At 36.9% G+C, this 24,542-nt stretch overlaps 1 protein-coding gene across 1 annotated transcript in view; it reads left to right on the top strand.

The window, feature by feature from the left end:
• Window positions 1-24,542, top strand: part of OTOG (otogelin) — a 112,773-nt gene that overhangs the window by 25,011 nt on the left and 63,220 nt on the right. The window contains exons 16-23 of the mRNA XM_075047062.1: window positions 5,775-5,907; window positions 6,863-7,040; window positions 8,850-8,974; window positions 10,452-10,664; window positions 11,805-11,970; window positions 12,498-12,572; window positions 16,417-16,460; window positions 17,632-17,785. Coding sequence (XP_074903163.1) covers window positions 5,775-5,907; window positions 6,863-7,040; window positions 8,850-8,974; window positions 10,452-10,664; window positions 11,805-11,970; window positions 12,498-12,572; window positions 16,417-16,460; window positions 17,632-17,785 — 1,088 coding nt within the window. The remainder of the gene's footprint in view (window positions 1-5,774; window positions 5,908-6,862; window positions 7,041-8,849; window positions 8,975-10,451; window positions 10,665-11,804; window positions 11,971-12,497; window positions 12,573-16,416; window positions 16,461-17,631; window positions 17,786-24,542) is intronic.

Genomic DNA, 24,542 nt, shown 5'->3' with positions numbered 1-24,542 from the left:
TAGCTTCACTAGGTAGAGACCAAATATATTTTCCAAGTGGATGATTTGCAAGGAAATGTCCTACTATCTCTTCTATGGTTCTTAGGAGAAGTGCACCAGGACATCAGGTGAAGTTATGTGACAGGGCATAGAAGTTACCAGTGTTGAACAAGTGGATTCTTGTGTTGTGAATATGACTGCTTTGCTATGCTCTTAATAGCCTCGAGCTCCTTGAGGTAGAAGAGTTACAGTGGGGGCTATGAAATGACATCTTGGCAAGAACATGCATGTTAAAAAAACTTCTAGGCTTTTACTTCTGTGTGCATTGTTGTTTGGCTTGGGAAGAATCTGGTGATCCAGCCAGTTATTTCCTGTTGGTAGGAAGATTGAGACTGTTTCAAGATGCAATATATCTGATCATTGCTACAATTTCCCACTTCAAGTGCACGTTTCACTTAGCTTATTCTGATTTCATTGAGTTTAGCTGGCTTCATTCTGTGCTGACCTTGGGATCCCGAGTCATCGACTAGGTTCATATCATCATCTAGAAGAAAAAAAAATAGAATAGCTGAGAAACAAAAGATAAATGTAGGCATTCAACATAGGCATAAGTCTGTTTAGTCAACATAATATTCTCAGAGTCAAAGAAGCTTGAGGAAGGTGGTTGTATATTGAAGTTGTGTCCTGTACTATATGGTTGAAGATAAGCAAAGGGGATCCCCAAAAAACCACTGTAGGCAGCTTTTTTATCGAATAAAAGTTGAGGCATGATTGACTTTTTGTGGAAGCCCACAGTGAGATACCTTTCACCCTGACCTGTTGAAAAGCCTGTCAATGGACAACAGAGGTCTGGAGCAAATATCTGCTCTGGCAATGTGCAGAATATGTATTGTGGGTCTCATTCCCTTTTGTGTTACAGAACACTTATCTCTGCAAAAGACAGAAATGTGCCTTTCAGTTTAGTTGTTGTGGTGATACTTTTGTTGGGGGAAGTGATAGTTGAATTAGTTGGCTTTCTGCAGGACTTTTGAGACTGCAAAGAGCCTTGCAGTAATTCTTGTATCTTCTTCACCCTGACTTAGGGACTTTGCTTAATGTGTCTCTGTGTCCAAGTGGTTTGTAGGTGAACAAATAGATTCTCTTGGCTTTTACTACATGTTGGGCTTCATATTTCACCAAGCCTTTAGAAAAACTAACCTGATCAGTCCCTAATAGATACAGCCTTTTACAGAGGTTTGAGTGAAGCATTCTGGACACTAACTGGGTGATCAGAGGTTTATGTGGTGTGTTGCAGGGCTTCATGCTGCTAATTTAATTATCAATGTACAAGTGGTGAGAGGGCAGTGAGAACAGTTTGTGTACTATTAATGAAAGAATGTGGGGCTTCAGTGCAGCTATTCAACTGTCTTAACTATCAGCTAGCTGGTACCACTTGGTAGAAGTGCTGCTTTACAGTTCCCTAGGCACCATCCATTAGCTTGTTCCCGTTTATAAAAATTAATGAATTGAAATGGGAAGCTAAAAGATTTGTAGTGCAGTATCTCATATTTCCTGATGGTTTGAGATTTTATGTGCTTATTTTAAAAAACAACAACTTATCAGTCCCATCTCATTCAAGTAGATTAAAAAATGTAGAAAGAAAATACTTAGGGAGATTTTTAGCTCTCTGAATCACAAAGAATCCAGTCATCTAGAGCCTTAGAGTTGGTGACATACACAGTCATCAGACAACAAGTTATTTCAAAATGATGTGAAACTTTGTTTAAGCACTTTTTGGAAGGAGAATCAGTCAAGTGATCTGCACAGCTTAACCTTATCTGAGTTTCAGTGACAACCTCACTGGCTTTGTAGTTTGTATAATGAGAAGGTCTTCTGAACATAGAAATCTTTTTTAAGTGTTTAGTGAGAGAAATGGCCATTCCTGTGAAAACACCTGCTGAAAGTTGGCAGGGATAGTGCTGTGAAAGAAACAGTTCATTGGAACAGAGAATAATTGTCAGGCAGAATTTCACCTTTAGCTTCAGCATGAAGGAATAATAAACCTTTGTCAATATTGTGTAGTAATGTATATACTATGGTGGGTTGTTCTCTTGTCTCAGGTCCCCTATGCTTATTCTTTTATTTTCTTTTATTTTCAGCTTCTTAAAAGGTCAACAAAATTGTCTATATGTAGCTACTGTTGCTGAATGATATGCACAGTGATTCAAAGAAACTAACACAATAGCTTGATTAACTATTAAGCAGGTATTCTTTATTGGCAGCGCTGGATGCATGGGGGATCGCTCCACCTATTGTGCACACTGTCGGGTCTAATTGTGCAGGTTAAGTACATGTTCTACTTACATATTCACTAGATTTCCGAGAAATGTTATTAATTAGTTTTCCAGGAAACTATTAGCATATGAAAATGTCCTTTACGCAGGCGCATTGAAGGTCTCTGGTGGTCTTCAGGAGTCCTCTGGTGGTCTTCCATAGTCTTCCTCACTTGTCTGCTATTTGACCCTCCTCAGGTGATTCTGCGCAGTATGGTCTTTTACATGTTTTGATACATCAGTGCTTGTTAGTGCTCTTATTATCTAAGTTTTCATTAGTGGTGTAGAACCATATGGCTAGTTTAAGCTAAATTATCTACAAGGACGAGAACAAAGGCAGGAGTTCTTATCTTTTCCAGCCCTATCTATTCAAGCAAGGCCTCTACTTATGCCTTCTCAACAAGATCATAAATTCATCAAACATTTAATTAAGTTTTGTGATCGCTCATGGTTCCTTCTTGCTCATCACTCCCAAGTACCAGTCTCTGACAGGCTTAATCCTTGACAAACACCAGTCCTTGGTACATAAGGTTACAGAGAGACAATCATGAAGCAATAAGCAGTTTGTTCTCTATATCAACAGAAACCTAATTTCTTAGTAAAGAGGCAAGACAGCAAGATAAGCTACAAGAGCATGGCTTCACAATGTATATGTCTGTCTTCACTATCAGTCCAAAAGAGCTGGTTGACCTGATGAAATATCTGCAGTTATTTTTATAATTTGCTATTTTCGAGTTTCATTTTATCATTTCAACTGTTGGTGAAAGATCGCTCTTGCACTATTATTTAGACATGGAGAAATTCTCCATGTAGTTTGTACACACCACTGTGTGTACTTGTGCGTCCGTGGTACTTGAAGGACTGACAAATGATCTGCTCTGTGCTAGTTCAGCATCTGTCAAAGCCATGTGCTAGCGTTCAGAGATCCTTACAGCTCCAGTAATTGTTTTCAATGAGTAGGGCAACATTTGCCATGTGTTAGGCAAATCCCAGTGAAAGTCAGTGAGAGTTGGATAAAAGTGTAAATCTTTAAACTGAACATCCTAATCTGTTTGCACTGTGAATGGTGCTATTCACAGTAATTTTGCTGTTAGTGCGACTATCCAAAGGTAGGGGTCTTTTTACTAAATCTTGTTCAGTGCCTCTTTCAGCACTGAAGATGCTTAACATTTCAGTATTTCATCATCAGTTATGCCTTCACTCTAGGCAGTGGGACTGAAAGTGCAGCCTCCTGCACCTCTGCTGGATGTTTCTGGACTGCAGCTCAGGCCCAGATCCAATTAATGAGAAATTTCCTCCAGTGAGACCTAGATTGCTCTTTGACTAAGTGATTTCAGACATGTTTTTGTATGTTTTGATATATAAGACATTATGAGACTTTGAAAATGGATAATTAAGATAAGAGTAAAATGAACAAATAGTGTGCCAAAAGTGGCTGGACCCAATTTTTGTCATTGTTCTTGAATACTTTTTAAACTGTTATGAGGTCATGCAGTGAAGGAGGCTGAGCAGAAGAAACAGCAGTGGGGTGCTTCCCTCTTTCCTCTGTAGGTGGCAGGGAATAGGCAGTCTCTTAACTTTATCCAGCCCCATTAAGCCAATGTAAATAAGCTGATGCCTTAGAAGCTATAGTAAAGAGATTTGAGTATAGCAGGAGTGCCAGAAACTTAATTCCTTCCCAGAGCAAAGAGGAAGTAGAAGGTGGACTGTGATTCTGATGTCTTCAGCCTGTATCAAGGTGAATTACAGGATGCTGACATGGTAGAGTTCAAGTCATGTCTCGATTCACCTCTGTACCTAATTCTCTGAGATAGAACATTCTTTTTAAAAAACTCAGCAGTGATCAAATTCATTCTATTAAGAAAAATCTGGTAATCTTCTGTGACTAATAAGCATGCATTAATGAACATTCTTTCCTTACTGGCTTTGAAAGCCAAAGTACCTGTAGTTTTTCTGAAAGGTGGAAGTCCTGGCCTGGAAACTTTGATAGGAACTGACTAGTGTTAATCATCTATCTGGCTAGTTGCCATGTTATTTAGTACAGGTGTACTTGTTACTGTGGTATGTTGAAAATGTTTGATATGCAATAGGCCTCAGACTTGTGTTCCTTTCTACCTGCGTGGTGTGGTGGCTAGTTGAAGATCACTACAGTAACATAAAATGTGCAGGAATATTAAGTAGTTTGGGACTTAATTTAGGTACCAACCAGTTTCAGGACTTGCTTTAAGACTTTTCTTAGGCTGTCTTAAAGGCTTTTCTGTCTGGATATTTCTTCATGCTGAAGTTTATAAAGTACAGGCCGTGTGGGCTTTCATGTCTTGCATTGGAATCATCTACCTTTAAAAGTAATTAAAGTTTAAAAAAATGGCTGAAGGTTTAAAAACAACTTTGTCTATATATCAGCATAGGCCCTAATGAGTTCCTTAGAAACTTGAAAATTATATACCAGCATCATGAATGGAAAAAAAAGCCAGCCTAACTAATACAGAGCAAGTGTTGTACTATAGTTGACTTGAATTCAATTCTTGATATTTAAGCTGTTGTGAAATTTTCTTGTGTAGGGCATGTAGCTTCTTTATATGGTAAAACTCTAGCACATGAGTCTCAATACTTTTTTTAGGATTTCAGTCAATTAGCTGCTTTTGGTATTGTTGACAATTAAGTTCCACTGTAGAGTGAGGTAAATGAGGTTGATCTAGGATTTCTTTGGATTATGTTTCATCCAGACTGAAATGCAATATTCCTTTTCATGTTTTTTCTATATATTGTTTTGACTTAGAGAACCAAAACAGAAATAAGAATAAGGACTGGTAGTAACAAAATAAGCAAGTCGGACTGGTTGGATGTCATGATACTGTATGCTGACACAATGCTGCCTTTCTTTCATCAATATTCATCCAGGGAGCATATGAACATACACCACAACTCCTCTCAGAAACAATGAACTTGAATGCTGTTTTAAATAATGATTCACAAGATGCTTCTATCTTTCATTATTGTTTGCCTTTAAAAGAATTTTATATCTTAAATATGCTTTAAAAGAACCTGGGTATATCAGAACACTTTAAAGTACAAATACTGATTTCTGTGCACTGCTATGTGGACAATGCAGCCTTGTTTGTGAGCATTCACTCAGCCTCAGTGGGTCTTTAATCACGGGGTCTCATGAATTGCAGGTGTCTTTGTACTAGGCTATTTTGAGAGTTGTTTAAGTTTCTCTTTCCAAATCCCACTTTTGAGCTGTATTTGCATAACAGATTAGAGTTATATTTAAACACACATGTGAAATCATTCAAAATAACTAAGTTTTCTTACTTAGCTGTAAAGATATATGTTTTCCAAGGGCACTCAGCTAGCTAAGAAGCAAGACAACTGAAAATTTTTAATTCCCCACTAATTATAGCTTTACTCAAACTCTTATTTAACATTCATCCTACTTAAATATTTTATTTTTTAAAAAAATTGTTTTGCTCTTACTTGTAGAACCAGGATGGATCATGTATCCAATCAATCAGCCTTATTCTTAAGCAGGACCCCAAGAGGCAAGTGACTCTGACTCAATCAGGAGATGTTTTGGTCTATGACCAATACAAAATTAACCTGCCTTATGCAGATGGTAAGGAATAATATGTGAGCATTTAACTCCTATCAAGCACTAAAGCAGTATTTTAATGGCATATGTGTATGTTGTGATACTGTCCATATTGCTAACATACTGAAGTTAAGTGGTATATTGTTAATATCAACATTTTTAATTTCTTATTAAATGTTTCACAAATTAGCTGCTGATGGTAGAAGTTATACAGTAACTGTATTGGGCTAGTGTCTATGTTAAGATTGATTATGTTCTGTCTCTGAAGTCCAAATGCCATCCCTCACATTTACCAGTTTGGTTAGTTCTTTTCTAAGGGGAAATTCTTTTCTCTGATTCTTGGCTGGATAATTTCTTTTTACTTTTTTGTAAGCAACTCAAGTAAATATAAATAGAAGGAGCCCTCTTTCCCCTTGCAGATAAGCTACAGATTTTCTGGCAAAAATTTTTTGCTTCTTTTTGCTTCGGTGAGTTTTTAAATCTCTCCCTCCCTGGAAGATATTAGCAAGTATTCCACATATGAATACATGACTGTGTTCTGTGAGATTCAGTGTTAGCTTCAGTGAGAGTTTTATAAGCAAATCATTAGTCCATTTTGATGTCTGTGGGGCCTTGGCTCTTTGGGAATTTCCCAAAAAAGGCTTTAATACAGGAAGCACATTGGTGGTGTTTGGATGAGGTTGTCTAAAATAAATGGTCTGCAATGTTTGTATCTTTAAATTGAACCTTTATGAATATTCCAGTGAACTCTGCATTTTTTAAAAGTGTGGTGATTGTCGTAAGTTTCTTGTTTTCTTTAAAGTCTGAATTGGTGTAACCTTGCATGAGAAATCAATGATTGGGGAAAATAGGGCCTTAATGGGAAAAAATGTAACTTACATAAAAATAATATACAACACAAACAGTGAAATGACAAGAAACAAAATGCAAACTACAAGCAGGTTTCCTTTGCCTTTCAACAATCTCTGTTTTTACTCAGAGTTATTTGAAATACGGAAACTCTCCTCTCTATTTCTTCAAGTGAAGACACATATTGGATTACAGATACTGTATGACAGAGAAGGACTGAGGCTTTATCTTCAAGCTGACGGACGGTGGAAAGATGATACTGTGGGCCTTTGTGGAACCTTCAATGGAAATATGGAGGATGACTTTTTGTATGAATAGCTGCAAGATTTTTATTTGCCAGTATATGAATATCTACAGTTAGATTGGTAGCTGAAGTGTGTACTGAAGCTGAATGGATAGATACCAAGAATAGTTTATTTTGAAGTTTTGTTTTAGTGCAATAGGTAGGAGGTTTTAGTTTGCTAACAGAAAATCTGTAACTTCAACTATAGGAGATCAAGCCAGGTTTTGCTTAAAATATTTTTATATAAAAATACAGTAAAATATATATGACTCATAAGTGCTAGTTTATCTGAAAAGTTTTGTCCAAAATATGGAGTGACCTATATAAGGGACTTTCTGCCTTCCTGCAAGCCTCTTTATCTCTCTCCAGCTCTTATTTTCTGCTGCAAGTTCTGATCTGCTCTCTCTGACAGAGCCTCTGTTGTTCAGTGTCTGCAGGCCAGCAACAAGAATTGGCTGTTGCCTGAGCTTCACTTTGTTGTAATGCAGCAAAAGGTGATTCAAGCTGCCTGAGCACTACAGTCAAGATTGCTGTTTGTCCAGCTGCTTTGCAGCATGTTTCCTTATAGATACTGAAGAAAATTGGCTTCCAGGGCATCGAATAGCCTAATGGAAGTAGGAGAAGGAGAACATGAATTTAGAGCATGACAGAATATTTCTTTGACCAAGGGGGAAAAAAAAAAGTAGGAGAACATCTTCTCTCAAGAGTTGGAATTTTTAAAATTGAAACTAATAGAAAAATGAGAAAGCTTTCCATAATAGTTCCCATTTAAAAACACACACACATTCTAGTGGATTTTTGAACAATTTTTATCTTAAAGATTAAAAAGCATTATCAGAATATTGTTTATAATGAGACTAGGAAAATATGATACAGGATCTCAAGAGATATTATTTATGTAAAACTACTTGACTTATTTCTCTGTTTGAAGCAAGTAAGTTTTGTAGTGTATTTTTAATGACGATGTTTGGACTTTTTCAATAGTTGATGTTTGTGAATAAAGCCCTTAAACTACAGGAACTTACGAATTGTGCCGAGACATGACACCAACCATAATGTGCAAGTGTCTTGACACGTACACAAAACACCTGATCCACACCAGGTTTGGGAGACTTACCATAGACGGTGGTGTCCTTTGCAATACCTCCACCCCAGCTACTTTGCCAGAAGTAATACTGCTGGTTGTATGCCTAACACAATCTTTTCCCTGGGGTGTCACATCCCATATTTAAATGCACTGTTTCAGTCATTCTCCCTATACAATATTAATATGCCTTGGTTAATTTGATCAAAGTCTTTCTATCTTTCAGCTTCTGCTGCGCCTCTACTTACCTGGGCCTCATGGATATCTATCCAATTGCTTTTGGAGTTATATCTCTGAACTCTTGGATTTCTCTTCCTTCTTCTTTCTTGCAGGGACTAGAGAACCTGGGAAGTCAGCTACCCAGGAACAGACAGGAAATTGTAGGTAGAGGAGAGATAAAAATGGATCAGATATACTTCTGCCTCCTCAATGATGAATGAGAGTGCAGGCTTTCATGACAGTGGTGCTCCCTCCTGTTTTGTGAAAATGGAACTTCATCTGTTTTCATCTGTCCTTCCTTATGGAGTATCTAATGGCTCTAGAGCAGATATTTCTCCTTCTATTCTGGGCCTTTGCCTGGAAGGAAGAGGAGTCCTGAAACTTAAGCTGGCAGTGCTTTATGGGAGAGTGCCTGAGAATATAGAACAGTGGAAGGGGAGCTAAAATCAGTTCTTGTGAAGGGTGTGGTAAAACTGAAACCATTCTGTAAATTCAGTGTATCTTTTGTGACTGACTTCTGTTTTGTAAAAGATCTCCAGTTGGAGTAACTGAAAGCACCCCAGAGCTGTTTGGAAACACATGGAAAACTTCATCGGCATGCATTCTTGTGCATGATAGTTCGCAAATGGATCCCTGTGATATTCATCTGCAGGCAGGTGGGCAGTGAAGGTCAATTGTTATTGACAAATGCATTTCTACTTATTAAATCTGTGCTGATTATCCTAGTTGGATCAGGTAAAGTAATAACCAGTCCTACCCACTGAAAAAATGAATACTTACAGGTAGCATTTGTTGAACTCGATCCCCTGACAAATCATGTAGAGTATTGTTTAAGTATTTTCTCATACTTGCAGAGGCACTTGCAATGCTCCCTTTTTATTTCTGGTATGCAATTACAATGTGTAAAGCTACACATGCGTTAAAGGTTTGTGGTATGTCTAATATTGGTGATTAGTTAAGATGGAGACTCAAAAATATTGCAGTAATAATTTTTGAAAATACGGAACAAATTAAACATTTGATTTAGTTGTCTGCTGTGAAGGAGAATGAGTAGGAGAAAGATACTTATGCACTGCCAGCCTTTACATTCAGCTGAAAGTCTACAGTTGGGGAATGAGGCTAGTGGCTGATGCCATGAGGATCACAGATGGTCACTAAGATATCCTTTAATAATGATGACCTTTGTAGATCATCAGTTGTATCCATTTCACAGTTTCTACCACTTGTCTTGGACTCTATACGCTTTTAGGCAAGATACAGAGGTAAAATATTGATTAAGGTTTTGTCTGTAATTTCAGCAGTGCTAAGAAATCATTATGTCTCCTGCTACGTCATCCTGTCTTCTAAGTATTTACATAATATGCAGCACTAAGAAGCTGCATTCTTGATAGTGGGTCTGGACATGAATGTAGACAAAAGTGGCCTGTACAGGAAGTCAGAAACTCTGGAAAAGGAATTTTGAAGTCCTAGTTTATGCATCTCTCTTATTTTGTGGGAAATAAAAATTTATCTCTTTTTGGGTGTGCTAATATAACATATTTTTGACCACTATTGAACAATTATTTAATGCATTCAGAATTCAGATATTCAGATGAGTGCTTTGTTTGGTGCTTCTCACGTACCTATTTGATACTGCTCTTGTTCTCCTGTGTGATAGTGCTACCCCAACCTAGCAGCTCTGGGTGTGGTTGCAGCCTTATGCAACTGAAACAATGGGTAACAACAGATTATTCTTTAAAATACTGACCTATTGAAGTAAGTTACTGGGAATGACTTAAACACCACAGGATTACATCTCTCTTCAGTTTATGAAAGGCATTGAGTGGTGTGTAGCATCTGCTGCCTAACCCACAGCCATGAATCAGTTTATAGATAGGAGACTACATGTAGGCACTGTCTGCCTATTGTAAAGTTTTTTCCAAATACCTGAAAATCATTCCCAGAACAAGTTCAAAACTATGAGCAGCTAACTTTTCTGTCCTTCCGTACAGTTATGTAGGTGTTAAAGACAGAAGGATATATATGGCAATAGTATATAATCATCGTCAGTTGCATTGTATAGAAGACACTTTTTATTCGAAGTCTTTTTAAAACTCTGTCACTGAAACAGTGTTTAATCTGTTTTTTGTATAGCGTCTTATGCAGCGGAAGCTTGTAGCATCCTTACGAAAGAACTTTTTGCTCCGTGCTACCCCTATTTGAGTCCCGTTCCCTATTTTGAGCAGTGCAGAAGAGACACTTGCAAATGTGGACAGAGTTGTTTCTGCTCTGCTCTGGCCCATTATGCTCATCATTGCCGAAGATTTGGAGTTGTGATAGATTTCAGAGGAGGTGTCCCAGACTGTGGTGAGTTGCCTTTCACTTCTAGTCTTAAATAATTACTGTTTGAGGACTTTAGAATGACAATCAGAAAATAAAAATAAATTGATATAATCTTCTAAATGAGAGGAGGATTAATTCTAGCACGATCATTTGTGTACAGGGCAAGGTTCTTTTTTTGTCAAGACAGAATTAGTACCAGTGTCTTCAGAGGATTATTCCTTATAGAGTGCGATAATATTAAATTCTTTAGTTTATATGAATTTCAGTGATGCAAAAGATATTGATAAAACACGTAGTGCCCTCACGTTTGGGTTTGTTGTTTTTTTTTTTTTAATTATAGAATTGTAAACCCTATAAAACAACCCTAAACTGACACCCCTGATGTTTCAATAGGTTTGACTCCATAAACAGGGCTGAAAATCTTTTCTAAGGAACATTCAGGAATGTAACGTCTGGTAGTTTCTATCACATCATGTAATTATTCTTGTTGTAATGCATGATAAAGAGGATTTTGGAAAGTTGGGCCAGCTTAAGTACCTCAAGCTGGAGTACCTGTGTGTACATCTAAAAAGACTAGCTTGCTTGCAGCCATTATGGCATGAATGGCTGTGTCCACTATGACTGAATGAATCGTTCAAACCATTTAATTTTATTTTACTTTTTTAGAAGTATAGTTTTATTAGAGTAGTTTTTAAAAGTCACACTTGTCAGGTTTAAAATATGTGAATCTTTATTATTTCAAGAACTTCAGATCTTTTTTTATTTAGAGCTTTATAGAATACATACATAAAAGAAAAGATGGTGTTGTGCAACATCTGCAAAGTACACACATTTTATTTATTGCTTTTAACGTTTTCTTCAAGATGCTGTCCATTTCCCAAAGCCCCATGCACGACAGCCAAGTGTTTTCAGAGTCAGAAGAAAAAAAGCTTCAACTGTTCAGTTTCCCCAGTGTAAATCTGGATTAACTGTGCAGACTTCATTGTACTTGTTATTACTGCAGATTTACATCCGTGTAGTTTACACAGCATAGTGCCAAGATAGCAATTTTAGTGGAATTTAATGTGATTGGGAATGAAAGAATAGAGATGTTTATCAGAAAACTGTTGGGAGGTACTTGAGTCTCTTGCACTGTAATTTGAGAGCTTTGTTTCATTTGGACAGCTCTTTCATGTGAAGATACAAAGGAGTACAGTATTTGTGTATCTACCTGTGGCAGAACCTGCCAAGCACTGTCTGTGCCAGAGACGTGCAGCAGTGATTGTGTTGAAGGCTGTGCTTGTCCCTCTGGAATGTATTTGAATTCCAAGACTGAACGATGTGTACAGAGGTAGGTAAAGTTGCAGTTCTAATAGTCACACTCGGTATTTTAGACCACTGTATTTCAAGTCAGTGAAAAGCTATAAACATGTAACCTTGTAGATATTATTCATCTGTAAACTTGGTGGGATCTTAGAGTTATACAGAACCCGTATGTTGATCAAAAACAGCTCTTCTGTAGTACTGAGACTCATCCAACATCACACCAAAGCTAGTTGTTACATATTGTCTGGGTTTTGGCATATAAGAGATACAAAAGGTGTCAATTGTAATGTAGAGGTTCTTCTTTGTTACTTATTTGGTTTGGAATGCGCTCAAATTATATGACAGTATGTATCAGTAGTTACTGAGATCAATTTCCTGTATTTAAAAAAAACAACCAACCCCCCAAAACCCCACCCACCTAACCAAAAAACATCATCAAAACCAACAAAGTAGCCAGTTGAACTTTGAACAGCAATTAAGTCAGTGGGAATTTTTTTCTTCCTTCAATTTGAGTTAATCACAGTTATGTGGGTTTTTTTTCCTCTACTCCAGAAATGAATGCCCCTGTTATTTTCAAGGAATTGACTATCCCCCTGGAGAAAATGTTATGACATCTTTGGGCAAATGGTAAGATACAAAACCATTTCTTCCTCTGACTGAATGGTGTCTGTTTTTTAAGAGCTCTGTCAAATCATTTTGGCTAGCCTGTTGGTGTTTTTTGTTGTTGTTTTCTAATGACACATACAGAACAAACCTACATCTGTTTTCTCTGCATGTCTGGAGTTTCTTTAGAACTTAGGTTTTCAGGCTGCTGTGCTTATAATCCAATATATTGAAGTGCAAAGTAGAGAGAAAAGCCACTATCATTTTGTAGATCCATACTAATGTGGAGAGCTCCAGAAATGCCCAGACATTTCCTGACTGTCCATTCAAGTCTGTTCAGCTAGACCTTCATTGCTATTCTCCTTCCCTATACCAGATTGTAAATCCATTTATGAACAATTGTTAAGAATCTGTCTTTGCTAGTATAGAATCAGTGTAAAAGAGCAATGTGGCTTTATCACTAAGAAACAACACAAATAACTGTCAACTGCAGCCAAAGGTAAATAAGCATCTCTGTTATTGTTCCTTATATTTAGCTTTTGTTCTTGTCTTCTTGTTCTTCCATTTGCCTAGTCATGACATTAAAGAAGAAAACTTGTTAAACTATTCTGTCTGCTCCCAGATGCATCCTTTTCAACAGTTAGTTTTATCTGGAAAAGGTTAAATAATGTGGACAACTAGTTCTGTAAAAAACAAGCTTTCAGAATTCTTTTTCTTGAAGTAATGTTTGACCTCTCACTCCCTCTATCAGTTAATTAAAAGCACAACACTTAATTAAAAGCAGAACAGACCAAATCATGTCTGTGATAGATCAGAGTAAACTTTGATTTGTTGTAAAGGCCATATAAGAGATTAATATTCTCAGACACCTATTGCAGTGGGGACACTTAGTGAAAACAGACACTCATTCTCACTCTTAATCTTGTTAGCAGCCTAGTGTCCATAAATACTGATTGTTATAAATCTGTATCTTAATCATTGAGTTAGCTTACCTTTACCTTAGGGTAGATTTCCTGGAGAGTACCAGGCAACCCATTCTGCATATGGGGCTGTGCAAAGTTTGGGTGCACTGTTGCCTGCCTTCCTGGATATTTTTGTTCACAGAACATGCGTCAGACAGCACTGGCAGTCATGGGAAGGGGCTTCTCCAGGCAGAGTCTTTGATTTGTGTCCTTTTATCCTCCTTCTCCCAGGTCTAGTTTAGCTACTCATGCTAAGTGCTATGGTAGATATTTGGCTGAACGCACACTGATCATGTGATCATCCACAAATGCATTTTTTTAGAATTACTACAGGTGAAAATCATCTTTTTGTTCATTTCAGTGGAGTTATTGGGGTCTGGCAGCTTATGTTCCACGTGAACATGTTAATCAAAATATATCCACTGGTTTACAACTATTAGTCCTTAAGATAAAATAAGAAAACTGTATTTCCTATTTAGTCATGACTTTTGCTTGCTGTGTCACTCTTTCTATCAGAAACAATTATGATCTTTATTATGCTCTCTCTGTCCTTTTTCTTCTCAAGTACTTCCTCTTTGGAACTTCTACTTTCAAACTGGAATTTTTTCTCATGTTTTGTCTATGGAATAGCCTTTCTGTTCTGTTGTTTTCAACCAGTTCTTTAAAATATTTTCATTGTGATATTGCTGTTATGTTAGCTCTTGAGTTGCCTCCCTGTCAGTTCCCTTTGGTACTGCTTTGCCTGTTGGCTGAGTTATACTGTGAAATCGTTGAACTAGGACACTTTTCCTGCAGTGTTTTGGGGTGCATCCACAACTCCAAACATCACAACAGAGTGGCTGTAGCATATACAGAATTTTATTCTGAATCTGCAGACTAGCAGTGGCTGTACGGGGGACGTCTTAGCCATTGCAAAAGAATGGGAGAATAGTGCTGGAGTTCATGGGCTCAGGTTCTCTAGTGAAGCACAGAACCTGAAATGAAGCCAGTGCTGCTACATTTTTCCCTGACAATGAGTTGCTATCAGATCTGCTACCATTTTATAAAAGTACTAGACTATTTTGGCTGGAATTAGACAGGGGCAGACAGTATCATGTTGCTCAATGCTTTCCTGCATACAGTATCTTGTTAGGGTTGAGATTTAGTCAGTTTGCTTGTTTCTTTGCTGAACTGTGATATGCAGGGGAAACATGTTTTATCAGTACCTGTTTGTTTAATATTTTGCTTATGTGAATGGGTATACAAATTATAGGCTTTATGATCCACTAACTTAAAATTTTTATTTTGAATTTTGGTTAGCATAGAGTAGTTTGAATTTTATTTTATTTTTTTAGTTTCTGATTATGAACTGTAGTTCCAGTTGGTTCTGATAATAGTCACAATAGGTTGCTATTCCAGATTCCCATCATATTGCTGAAGCAAAATTAGTTTGAGACAGCCTGAGGATAAAAATTAGCAACTGCATCACTGTTTCCTCCTGTGGCCCAAGAACAGTAGAATAGTAGAAACACTCATTTTGTTATAAATGAGTGTCGTGATTTAACCCCAGTTGGCAGCTAAGCACCATTCAGCTGCTCACTCACTTCCCCCTCACCCAGTGGGATGGGGGAGAAAATTGGGAAAAGAAGTAAAACTCCTGGGTTGAGATAAGAAGGGTTTAATAGAACAGAAAAGAAGAAACTAATAATAATAATAATAATGATAACACTAATAAAATGACAACAGTAATAATAAAAGGATTGGAATGTACAAATGATGCACAGTGCAATTGCTCACCACCCGCCGATCGATGCCCAGTTAGTCCCTGAGCGGCAATCCCCCCTGCCCCCTCTCCCCCCAGTTTATATACTGGATGTGATGTCACACGGTATGGAATACCCCGTTGGCCAGTTTGGGTCAGCTGCCCTGGCTGTGTCCTGTGCCAACTTCTTGTGCCCCTCCAGCTTTCTCGCTGGCTGGGCATGAGAAGCTGAAAAATCCTTGACTTTAGGCTAAATGTTACTTAGCAACAACTGCAAACATCAGTGTTATCAACATTCTTCACATACTGAACTCAAAACATAGCACTGTACCAGCTACTAGGAAGACAGTTAACTCTATCCCAGCTGAAACCAGGACAATGAGATAGAAATTCCTTATATTAGGAGATATTTTCAGATGCATAGATTGTTCATGATCCATGTTAGGAGTGGTTGAGAAAAGAGGAAGTTACCAGTCTACTGTTACTGTGTTTTGTATGGGGAAAAGCCATTCCAGTTCAGTACAAAAAACTGTTGCAGTCACAATTGCTTGTGATTGTATTATATTCAACACTGGGGTTTTACCTTCAACTATGGGATAAGTTAAGGACTGTTGATATTGTCAAGATTTTCACATAAACTAATAGCTTGCTTTTCAGCAGAGTTCTAAGCTGATGGTGTGGAAAATGGAGCGTTTATAGTAGTGTTAAGAATGTTCATGTAAGAGTACATACCCAGAGCTTGCTGTAACACGTACATATGTGTGTTTAGGGTTTTGTTTCATTTTGTTGCTATTGCTCATTGCATTTTGTTTTACATAATGATGATTCTGTTAAGTGCAGGGCTTGGTTTGTTCTTACTGCACTGACGTCTTTGAGAGCAGTATAGTGGTGTATTTCTGTATTTTTGTATTTCTGTAATTTTATGTTAGCCCAGGCATTTTAACTTATAGTAACATTATGCAGAAAGCAAAAATTTGAAACATAATTAATATTCCTCAGGTGTTAATGCAATGCAGACTTTATCCACAGTTCTAACATTCAATACAAACATATTCATACAGTTATTTTGTATTGATTCATACTGAATGCTTCATTATTAAACAGAAAACATTAATATTTCAGATCTTCCTGGCTCTCTTTACATCTTGATGTATTTTTATTGCAGCCACTGCAGGGATGGAGTAATGAATTGTGATAACAACATAATAGGTGAGTGAAGAGAGAGAAATGAATATGTATCCTCTAATCTCTGTGGAACCCCTTATCTGTAGTAGAAGATTGTACTGTATGTACAAATGAATAATTTGCAGCAGGGGATCTGTAATTCAGGAATTACACATTTGTGTGACTGAAAGCGAGGCTGGTGCAAAGCAGCAGCATAACTGTCCAGAATGCTATTAAAGCTGAGCAACATATTTTTCCCCAGAGCTTTAAAATACTATTTTTTTTAGATTGCTAATGTAAACATGCTTAGCTGCATGACAAACAGCAGAACTTCAGTAGAACAAAGGTTAGCTTTGTCCCCTAAAACACAGTTGTAGGAACTGAACACTGGCATTAATTTTTCCTAGATATTTTTTCATTCCTCCACAAACCCTGAGTAACTGAAATACGAAAAAATAATATTTCTTCTGTCATACCTAAAAAAAAAAAAAAGTAACAAGTGCCTTTTCTATTACAGTATATTTTACATGTCGTTAAGTATTATGGTCCATACTGTTACGATGCTCCTTTTACTTCAGTGAGAAGGACTTTTATTTGAGGTTTCCGTTCTAGAATTGCCAACTCTTTGGCCTTCAGCAGAAATCTGTTCCCTGTGCACCTGAAGGCGGTGGTTGTACTGATTTGACAAATTATCCAGAACCTCTCTCCCTAATAAATAAATAAACAAAACCCAGCAACCAACCAGAACCACTTTAAAACACTGCCACCACTTTGGGCATTTCTGTTGCACATACACAGTATGCTCAGCGCAACCTAAAAGCCATTTTGTAGTAGAGTTGTTTTGTTCATAGTCAGTGGCTCCAGCGTGGAAAGTTGCATCCAGCTCTCAGACCTTTTATTGAAATTTGTTGCTTTTTTGTTGATTTCTGTTTCTCTGTTGGTAGTACTTTGCATTTCTGTTTTGGAGGGCTGATTCCTAAGTGACCATTTAGAAAGTCATGTCCTTTACTAAACGAGTATATTCATTTCAGTATTTTGTATGAGATTTATAGGGGTTCTGTGAAGCTAACTATGCTCAGGAGAGATAGGCAATTGCAAGTTACTGGATGTTACACTTTTGTGTTAACATATTGTCAATCTAAATCTATTGCATACCTTTATGGAATACAAAATTTCAGGTGTGAAGACTAATGTGTTTATCACTTTTTTCCCCCAGCACACAGCTGCCCAGTTGGACAGGTTTATATTAACTGTAGTAATCCACAAGTTGATCCTGAACTCAGCAGAGAGAGATCTTGTGAGAATCAGCTGCTAAACCTCACTTTCTCAGCACACCTTCCTTGTGTTTCAGGTTGTGTCTGTCCACTGGGGTGAGTACAGACAGATTTGCATCTTTTGGTGCATAAACATAGATGACTACCTTCAGTAGCCATTGGGTAATTAATTCTGCTGAGGACATACCACATTTCTACTTGGAGAATATAAGGTGTCAAGGGTGAGCATCCAACTTGTGAAGGCTTACCACACAATGATATGGGCCACTGAAGACATAAGAAATGGTAAACCAAGAGACAGGTGGAGCCAAAGGTCTAATACCTCACAATAATAAAAACAAAATAACAAGAATATAGAAATTATTGAAATTGAAATTATTTGAAATTATTGAAATTATTTGATCCAATCACGTTTACCCAGGTAATTTTTTTCAGATATCTAACATTTCACTGAGAGAGGCTTGTTTCTTCATTCCTAGGCATTATTTTTAGTATTCTTTCCCTCAAAAGAATATTTTAATTCTCAGCTGTTTATGCTGAAGATGTGTAGATGAGCTGTTGTGTTTTGGAACCAAGCACCGTATTGCTGAGAGATTTGTGAATATAAAAATAGTGATTATGTGTTTAAATTATGTTGCTTTTGACGGGATTTAGTCTCTTAAGCACATAGCTTGGAAGTTTTTGAGTATTGTCATTCTAAAATTAGCGTTAATGCCTTGAGAGTATCCTCAAAACAAAGAGTAAAAGCTAGATCCTCAGTTGAAGTCAGTGGACTCGCTCATTTATATGTAGATTTTTGTGTCATGGTAAAAGATTGCTACTCAGACTTCTGTTTCTTATCTTAACATTCAGAAGCATGACATGTCTAACTGTTCACATGAAATGGAACCCGTAATTAGTCCAACTCACAATGTAGTACATTGGTGAAAAAAAATACAGTGCTAAGATAGATTTTGAAATTAACTGGAGGCAGACATTTTCAGAATTGCAAAAAGTCATCCTGTTGGACCTGGCTGATACTCTTCAAAGCCAATGGCTACCTTCAGCAGCACTGTATGGCAGGCAATTCAGAAGAGAATAAAAAGTTTATATGATCTATTTTGCTGTGCATGACCACTGGGATTGTGAACTTTTCTACTGTGTCCTGGTGTGAGTGAGTTCTGGAATGTAAGCAATGAAAATGTTTTTTAGTATTGGAAGGCTCAGTGTTAAGTATTGGTGATCCCAAAGCTCTGATAATACACTTGTATAGTTACAAGAAGCAGAGTTTTATGATTTCCTAGAGACAAAAATATAAAATTAAGAAGTTCTGTATTTATCGTAACTTTGGCAAACTTAATTCTGTTCTCCTATGGCTGTACACTGATACAACTTGAAGAGATACTGACACAAACTTTTTTGTTGGGGTTTTTTTTGGGGGGGGGGGGGGGGGGCTTGTTTGTTTTGTAGGACTTTATCCTCAGTGCTTAAGTTAGAACTAGGAAATGGTGTCACAAGCCTAGGATTTGAACCAGGAATATCAATCTCTACTGATGAAGTAGAAATGACAAAGTACTTATTTGTTTCTATGTGTTTAATATATACAGTCCCAGGTTCTGACTGACAGGGAAGTGCTTATGCAGTGTTTGAAGGACACTTCCTCAAAAGGCAATTATGCAGTGTTTGAAGGACACTTCCTCAAAAGGCAAGGGAACAAGTTTGCAGGTTCTGCCAGTCCTTTTACGTGAAATTTAACATGGCAGCATCTTGTTTCCATGATCACAAACTGCATGGTTTGGAATACAAGGTGTAATCCAAGAATCACATATGTTTATTTTAAAATAAATTGAGAATTGTAGAGTTACTTGCAAGCTAGTCAAATCTGATATCTTTTAAGTATTTGTCCTCCGTGGTCCTATACTGCATATACAATTGTTTTTATTTGAGATTGCTTTAAGAAAAAATAAGGTGGTCCTGAAGGTGTGTGGTTTTTAGGTACGCTTTTGGAAACACAAGAGACTTTTATGTATTAATTATGCAGGTTCTTTTATTTAGGCAACAAATCTTAATGTATTGATTATTTTAATAATAGTTGCTTTTGAATTGAAGCTGTTGGATCTGAATAGTCCTAATGTTTTAAGTCAGTCACTGGATTCACACTCCAATGATTTGTACTGCAGATTGACCACGAGTCAGAGCAACACAGTAAGACAAAATGAAATTGTTGGAAGAGAAAGATGGAACAAATACCATTACCTTCAAACAGCACCTTATCCTATGTTCATGACAGTTCAAGTAGTGCAGGATTCAAATTCACTGTGAATGTGTGCAACTTCAAAATCACCTTTCAAAGCAATCAGTTCTTACTGGTGAAATATAAAACTGAGGTGGCATTGTCCACTTTAAAAGGGTAAACCAGCCATGGAATTTCTTTGATCTTAACATTAGTTCTTTACCTGAAATCATTAGTTTCATTCCTTTATTCATGCTTTTGTTCCTTTTTGAGATCTTGCATCAGTGTAGCTTCATTCATTATCTGTAAGCTTAAGCAGATTTAAGCAGTAATGAAATCAGTTTAACATGCTTGATTAGTTTTGGTTGATTTAGGTAAACAATAAAAAACAAACTTGATGCAGAAAAGTGAGTACGTCACAGCTGAGAAACCTGTATAGGAAGCTGCGTTGTTTCAGGAGGAAGGATTTTACCAATCTGTTCAGTGTGATGATTATTCTTCAGTGATACCATGAAAGATACTTAACACAGAAAGAGAGTGAAAGAACCTGTATTTGCAGAAAGTGTTGTTAAGATTTCAAGAGGGCAATATTTTTGTTTTGCTGTCTATTTTTCTAGTGTCTGGAGAGTGAAATATTCTTTCAAATACTTCACTATTTGTAGCATTCCTTCTTTGTTGTGCTTAGAGTACATTCTAGTGGAACTTGCATGAAATGAAAATTCAATACAAAATAAGTAAATCATAGTGAAAAGTAGCAGTTGTCTCTGTGAATCATTTGACCTCCTTTTTAGTCTGCAGTGAATATATCAGATGCAAGTACCTATGCTGTAAATATTTAAATTTACAGGAGATCATTCCCATTCTATGGGTTACAGTTCTTAAAGTATAAAAATTATGATTATATACTTTCCCTCTGTTTTAGAAGTGATTGAGGTAGAACACTTAATTCTCATGGAACACACATTCTAATATTGTTCCACCCTGCTTTGCTGACATATTCAGTGATTTTTTAGATTTTGTGTTTTTTTCTGTTTTTCGTCTGGCACTGTTTAAATGGCAATTTCCTATATTTCCGTGCTGCATTCCAGAAAAAGAGGTAATATTCTGTTTACAACACAATTCATAATTTTTCCAGTTCAATCTTTGAATTACACTTTCTGCTTCTGAGTTGCTATGATTCAAATAATTTTTTTTCCTCTTTAACTATACCAAATGTGTGATTTGACATGAAGACAGACTCTAATCAGACTGCAGAAGAAACAAAGAGAAAAGACAGAGAGAAAGAAAAAGCGAGGAAAAAAAAAAAGTATTTCCTATATTTCTGCATACCATGTGACATGTTTACCACAAATGGACTTATGCTGGTTTGTGCCTCTCCTATTGTGTTTCACATGGTCTCTAATCACACCAATAATGATCTCTGAAACAGCCAGCTTCTGTTCATTGTTCTTTATAACCTGCTCTTATTGTTCTTGTCAAGAACAACAGTCACTTTCCTGAAGAAACTTATTTGTATTTTCTCACTTCCTCCATTGATTTTACCCTTCACTGTACCATGAGTTGGATTTGGCTGTTCTATACTCCATAGAGTGTACAGTATAAAAAACCTGTACTGTATACACAATGTTTATAGATTTTCAAACTGACAGTTGAGGGTTAGCTGGAATCTTGGTGGCTACTTGGTACTGTTTTGTGCAGGTGTGTGTTCTTGGAATTTATTAACCATATCACTGCAGCATAGAGGCCACAATCATATTGCATATGTAATTATTTTGCCTGATTCACCAACAGTCTAGAGCAGTCTCCCTGCTATTTTTATGTTAACCAGTAGTAGCGGTGAAGGCTTCATGTAATCCTTGGGGCTGCAGGAATGAACAGAACTCCATACTGCAATGCCAAGGATCCCTGGAAGGGATCTGCAAATGTTCCCTGTGCATTGTCCTACGAGGCACACAGAAATGAAAAAGGACTGATAATTTAACACAGGATTTGTTAAAGGATTACCTTACAATGCTTTTGAAATATTGATTGGTGTCAGAGATGGAATGCGTCAATATTACAGGTTTATCTATGTCATAGGTCACAATATAGAACATAGAGGCTCTACTGGATATAATCGATCCCATGCCTTTTTTTAAAAGCCATCCCCCCCCCTAAAATTTCCCTTCTCTTAATAGAGGGCCCCTCAGAATAACCAGAGGTCAATTTTTTTTAATATATAAAAATATTAGAAATTACAGAACTTGTAACACCGAGTAACATGAAGGGCCCTGCCTCAGGCAGCAGAGGAGTTGTCACGGTGTGTGAACTAAACAATACTAGTTCAGTCCAGCTAAGCTGCACAGCCTGAATTCAACCAGTGATGTCTGATACCTGTGCTAATCCTATTTTTATCAATTTTGAGGGTTTTTTGATGGATTCATTTTAAGTATAGCAGGTTCTAATAGCACTTTTTGGGGTTTAAAGAAAGGGTAAATGTATCTTTATGATTATAAGCTGCAGACTGAAGTTGGGTGGGTAGTTTCTGCTCCTTGTTTCCTGATCTCAGCTAATGCTCTGAAATAACCAACAAAAAATGCTACTACAGTGAGGAATGGATTGAGAGTTGTAAAACTGAGTATGCATCATTAAAAAAGAAAAAATGAGTAGGTATTAACAGATGGGTTTTTTTGTAAAGGGAATTTTCTTCCTTATATGTGACCTTTTAAAAAGTATTTATATATAACTAAGTGCATCTTTTTAAATGTCCCTACTAGAAGAGAAAACTGAACATTGGGGTCCACATGCTGTATGTTCTTTTTATCCATTCATTGTCAAGCACCTCATTTGAGAAAAGCTACCACAAGAAAAGCACTGTCATCTTTTTGAAGACATATGCTTTTATTTGGACTGACTTGATTAATAATATACATTAGTGTTATCTATCCATCCATATTTCTATTAACTGAAATATTTAATAATTTCCATGTATATTATACATTAATTCCATCTTGCTGTAAAAAACGAGGCCCTCCAGCCCCTAAATATGAATAATAAATACAAATTCTGAGGGTTATGTCAATAATTTGCAATACATATTGCCCCAAATGCAAATAATAATTATTTCTACTACTTCTGTTAGGACCTCAGTGTTACCTACTTATTAGATCTTCCACATTTTTTTCCCTTTTGTGGTTTTGTCCCCTCTATAAGCTATATTAATTAAACCAACTGCTATACAATTAACTAAGTGAAGGAGTCTGTGCTAACTCCGGGGTATTTTGAAACTTTAGTAAATCTTTGGCATGATTAACTTTGAACTTTAAATCATAACCAAACTTCTCTTCCTAATCAAGGTTATAAAAATAGCTGTAATTTTCTTTAAGTGGTATCATTCCCCACCCCCCAGTGTTAGTAGTGCAAGGGAATAAAAGATGAATTCTCAGCTGGCTGCTAGTAGGTCCGGGTCACTTAACTTCTCACAGCTCGGCAGCATCCGCTACCCAACCTGGTATTTTTCAAGAGTGTCAACATCATTGTAGAATGACCAAGAACACAGATTTTGGGATCATAGTTCGAAGCATGAAAGGAATGCTTACATGCTTTTTTGAAATACTGGGCTCCATTTCTCCAAGTATGTGTATTTATTTTCATGATCTATGAGTCTGAACGTCAAGAATACAAGATGACATTGCTATATCAAAGTTTTCTTTTTTCTCCTCCACTATATGCTTTAATTGTCTATAACTCTGTGAGCCACCCTTTTAAGCAGGATCTCTGAGAATTTTTTTTTTCTTACATACTTTTAGGAAAAGCAAAACCAATCCCTCAATCTCTCTTTCCCTGCCCCCCACCCAAAAAAATGCTGAGGTCCCATTTCGCCAACTTTACAGCCATGAACTTCTGTAGATGTGGCTTGTGGTTGACACTTCACAGAATGGAGAAAGTTAACTGGGATTTTAATTTTCTTGGTACCAAAGTACATGCAATTCCAAAGTACATGCAATTTATTTTTTTTTTTACCAGATTCCAAATGCTTCAATGTTGGCACACTGAGTTATATCATTAAGACATCACGGACATTTGTGGGACCAGGTTTTGATGCTAGTGTTTCAATATCCATCCCAGTTTCTGTCTTGAATGAGTGGTGTGGAGTTACATAGCCTTTCCAGGCTGGACACAGTGTTCTCTAGCGTGCTAGGACAAGACTCCACCCCTGAAGACAACTGTTAGAGTATTCTATGTCACAGATTATCTTTTGTGCTGGACCTGGACTGTACTGTATTTAGGCCAATCTACTGCAATAAGAATTTTTAGGTCTGTTTCTTTTTTCATCACTTACTGCTCTCATAAAATAGAGCTATGAAAAGATAGTAAACTGAAAGCTGTAGTATTCTGTAATTGTCATGAAGTTTTGTAACTAAGAAAGGAATATCGTGCCAGGTTTTTCCTCCAAAAATTTTTAAATTATCACTGTATTTCTGAAGTGGTGTACTGTACCAAATAACATGTAAGGAGCTTAAAAAAGAAAATTCATCACTTTCTTATTTGCACAAAAAACCCAATGGATTTCATCATCTTATAAATGTGTCTATGGGCAAACAAATCTAATAATGGAGGAAGAATGCTATTCAGTATCAAATATTTTTAGAAAACTAACTT

Source organism: Buteo buteo, chromosome 16 (genome assembly GCF_964188355.1).
Source record: "Buteo buteo chromosome 16, bButBut1.hap1.1, whole genome shotgun sequence".
Lineage (NCBI taxonomy): Eukaryota > Metazoa > Chordata > Aves > Accipitriformes > Accipitridae > Buteo > Buteo buteo.
Note: the sequence above shows the minus strand (reverse complement) of the source record. Positions and strands in the feature narration are given on the sequence as shown.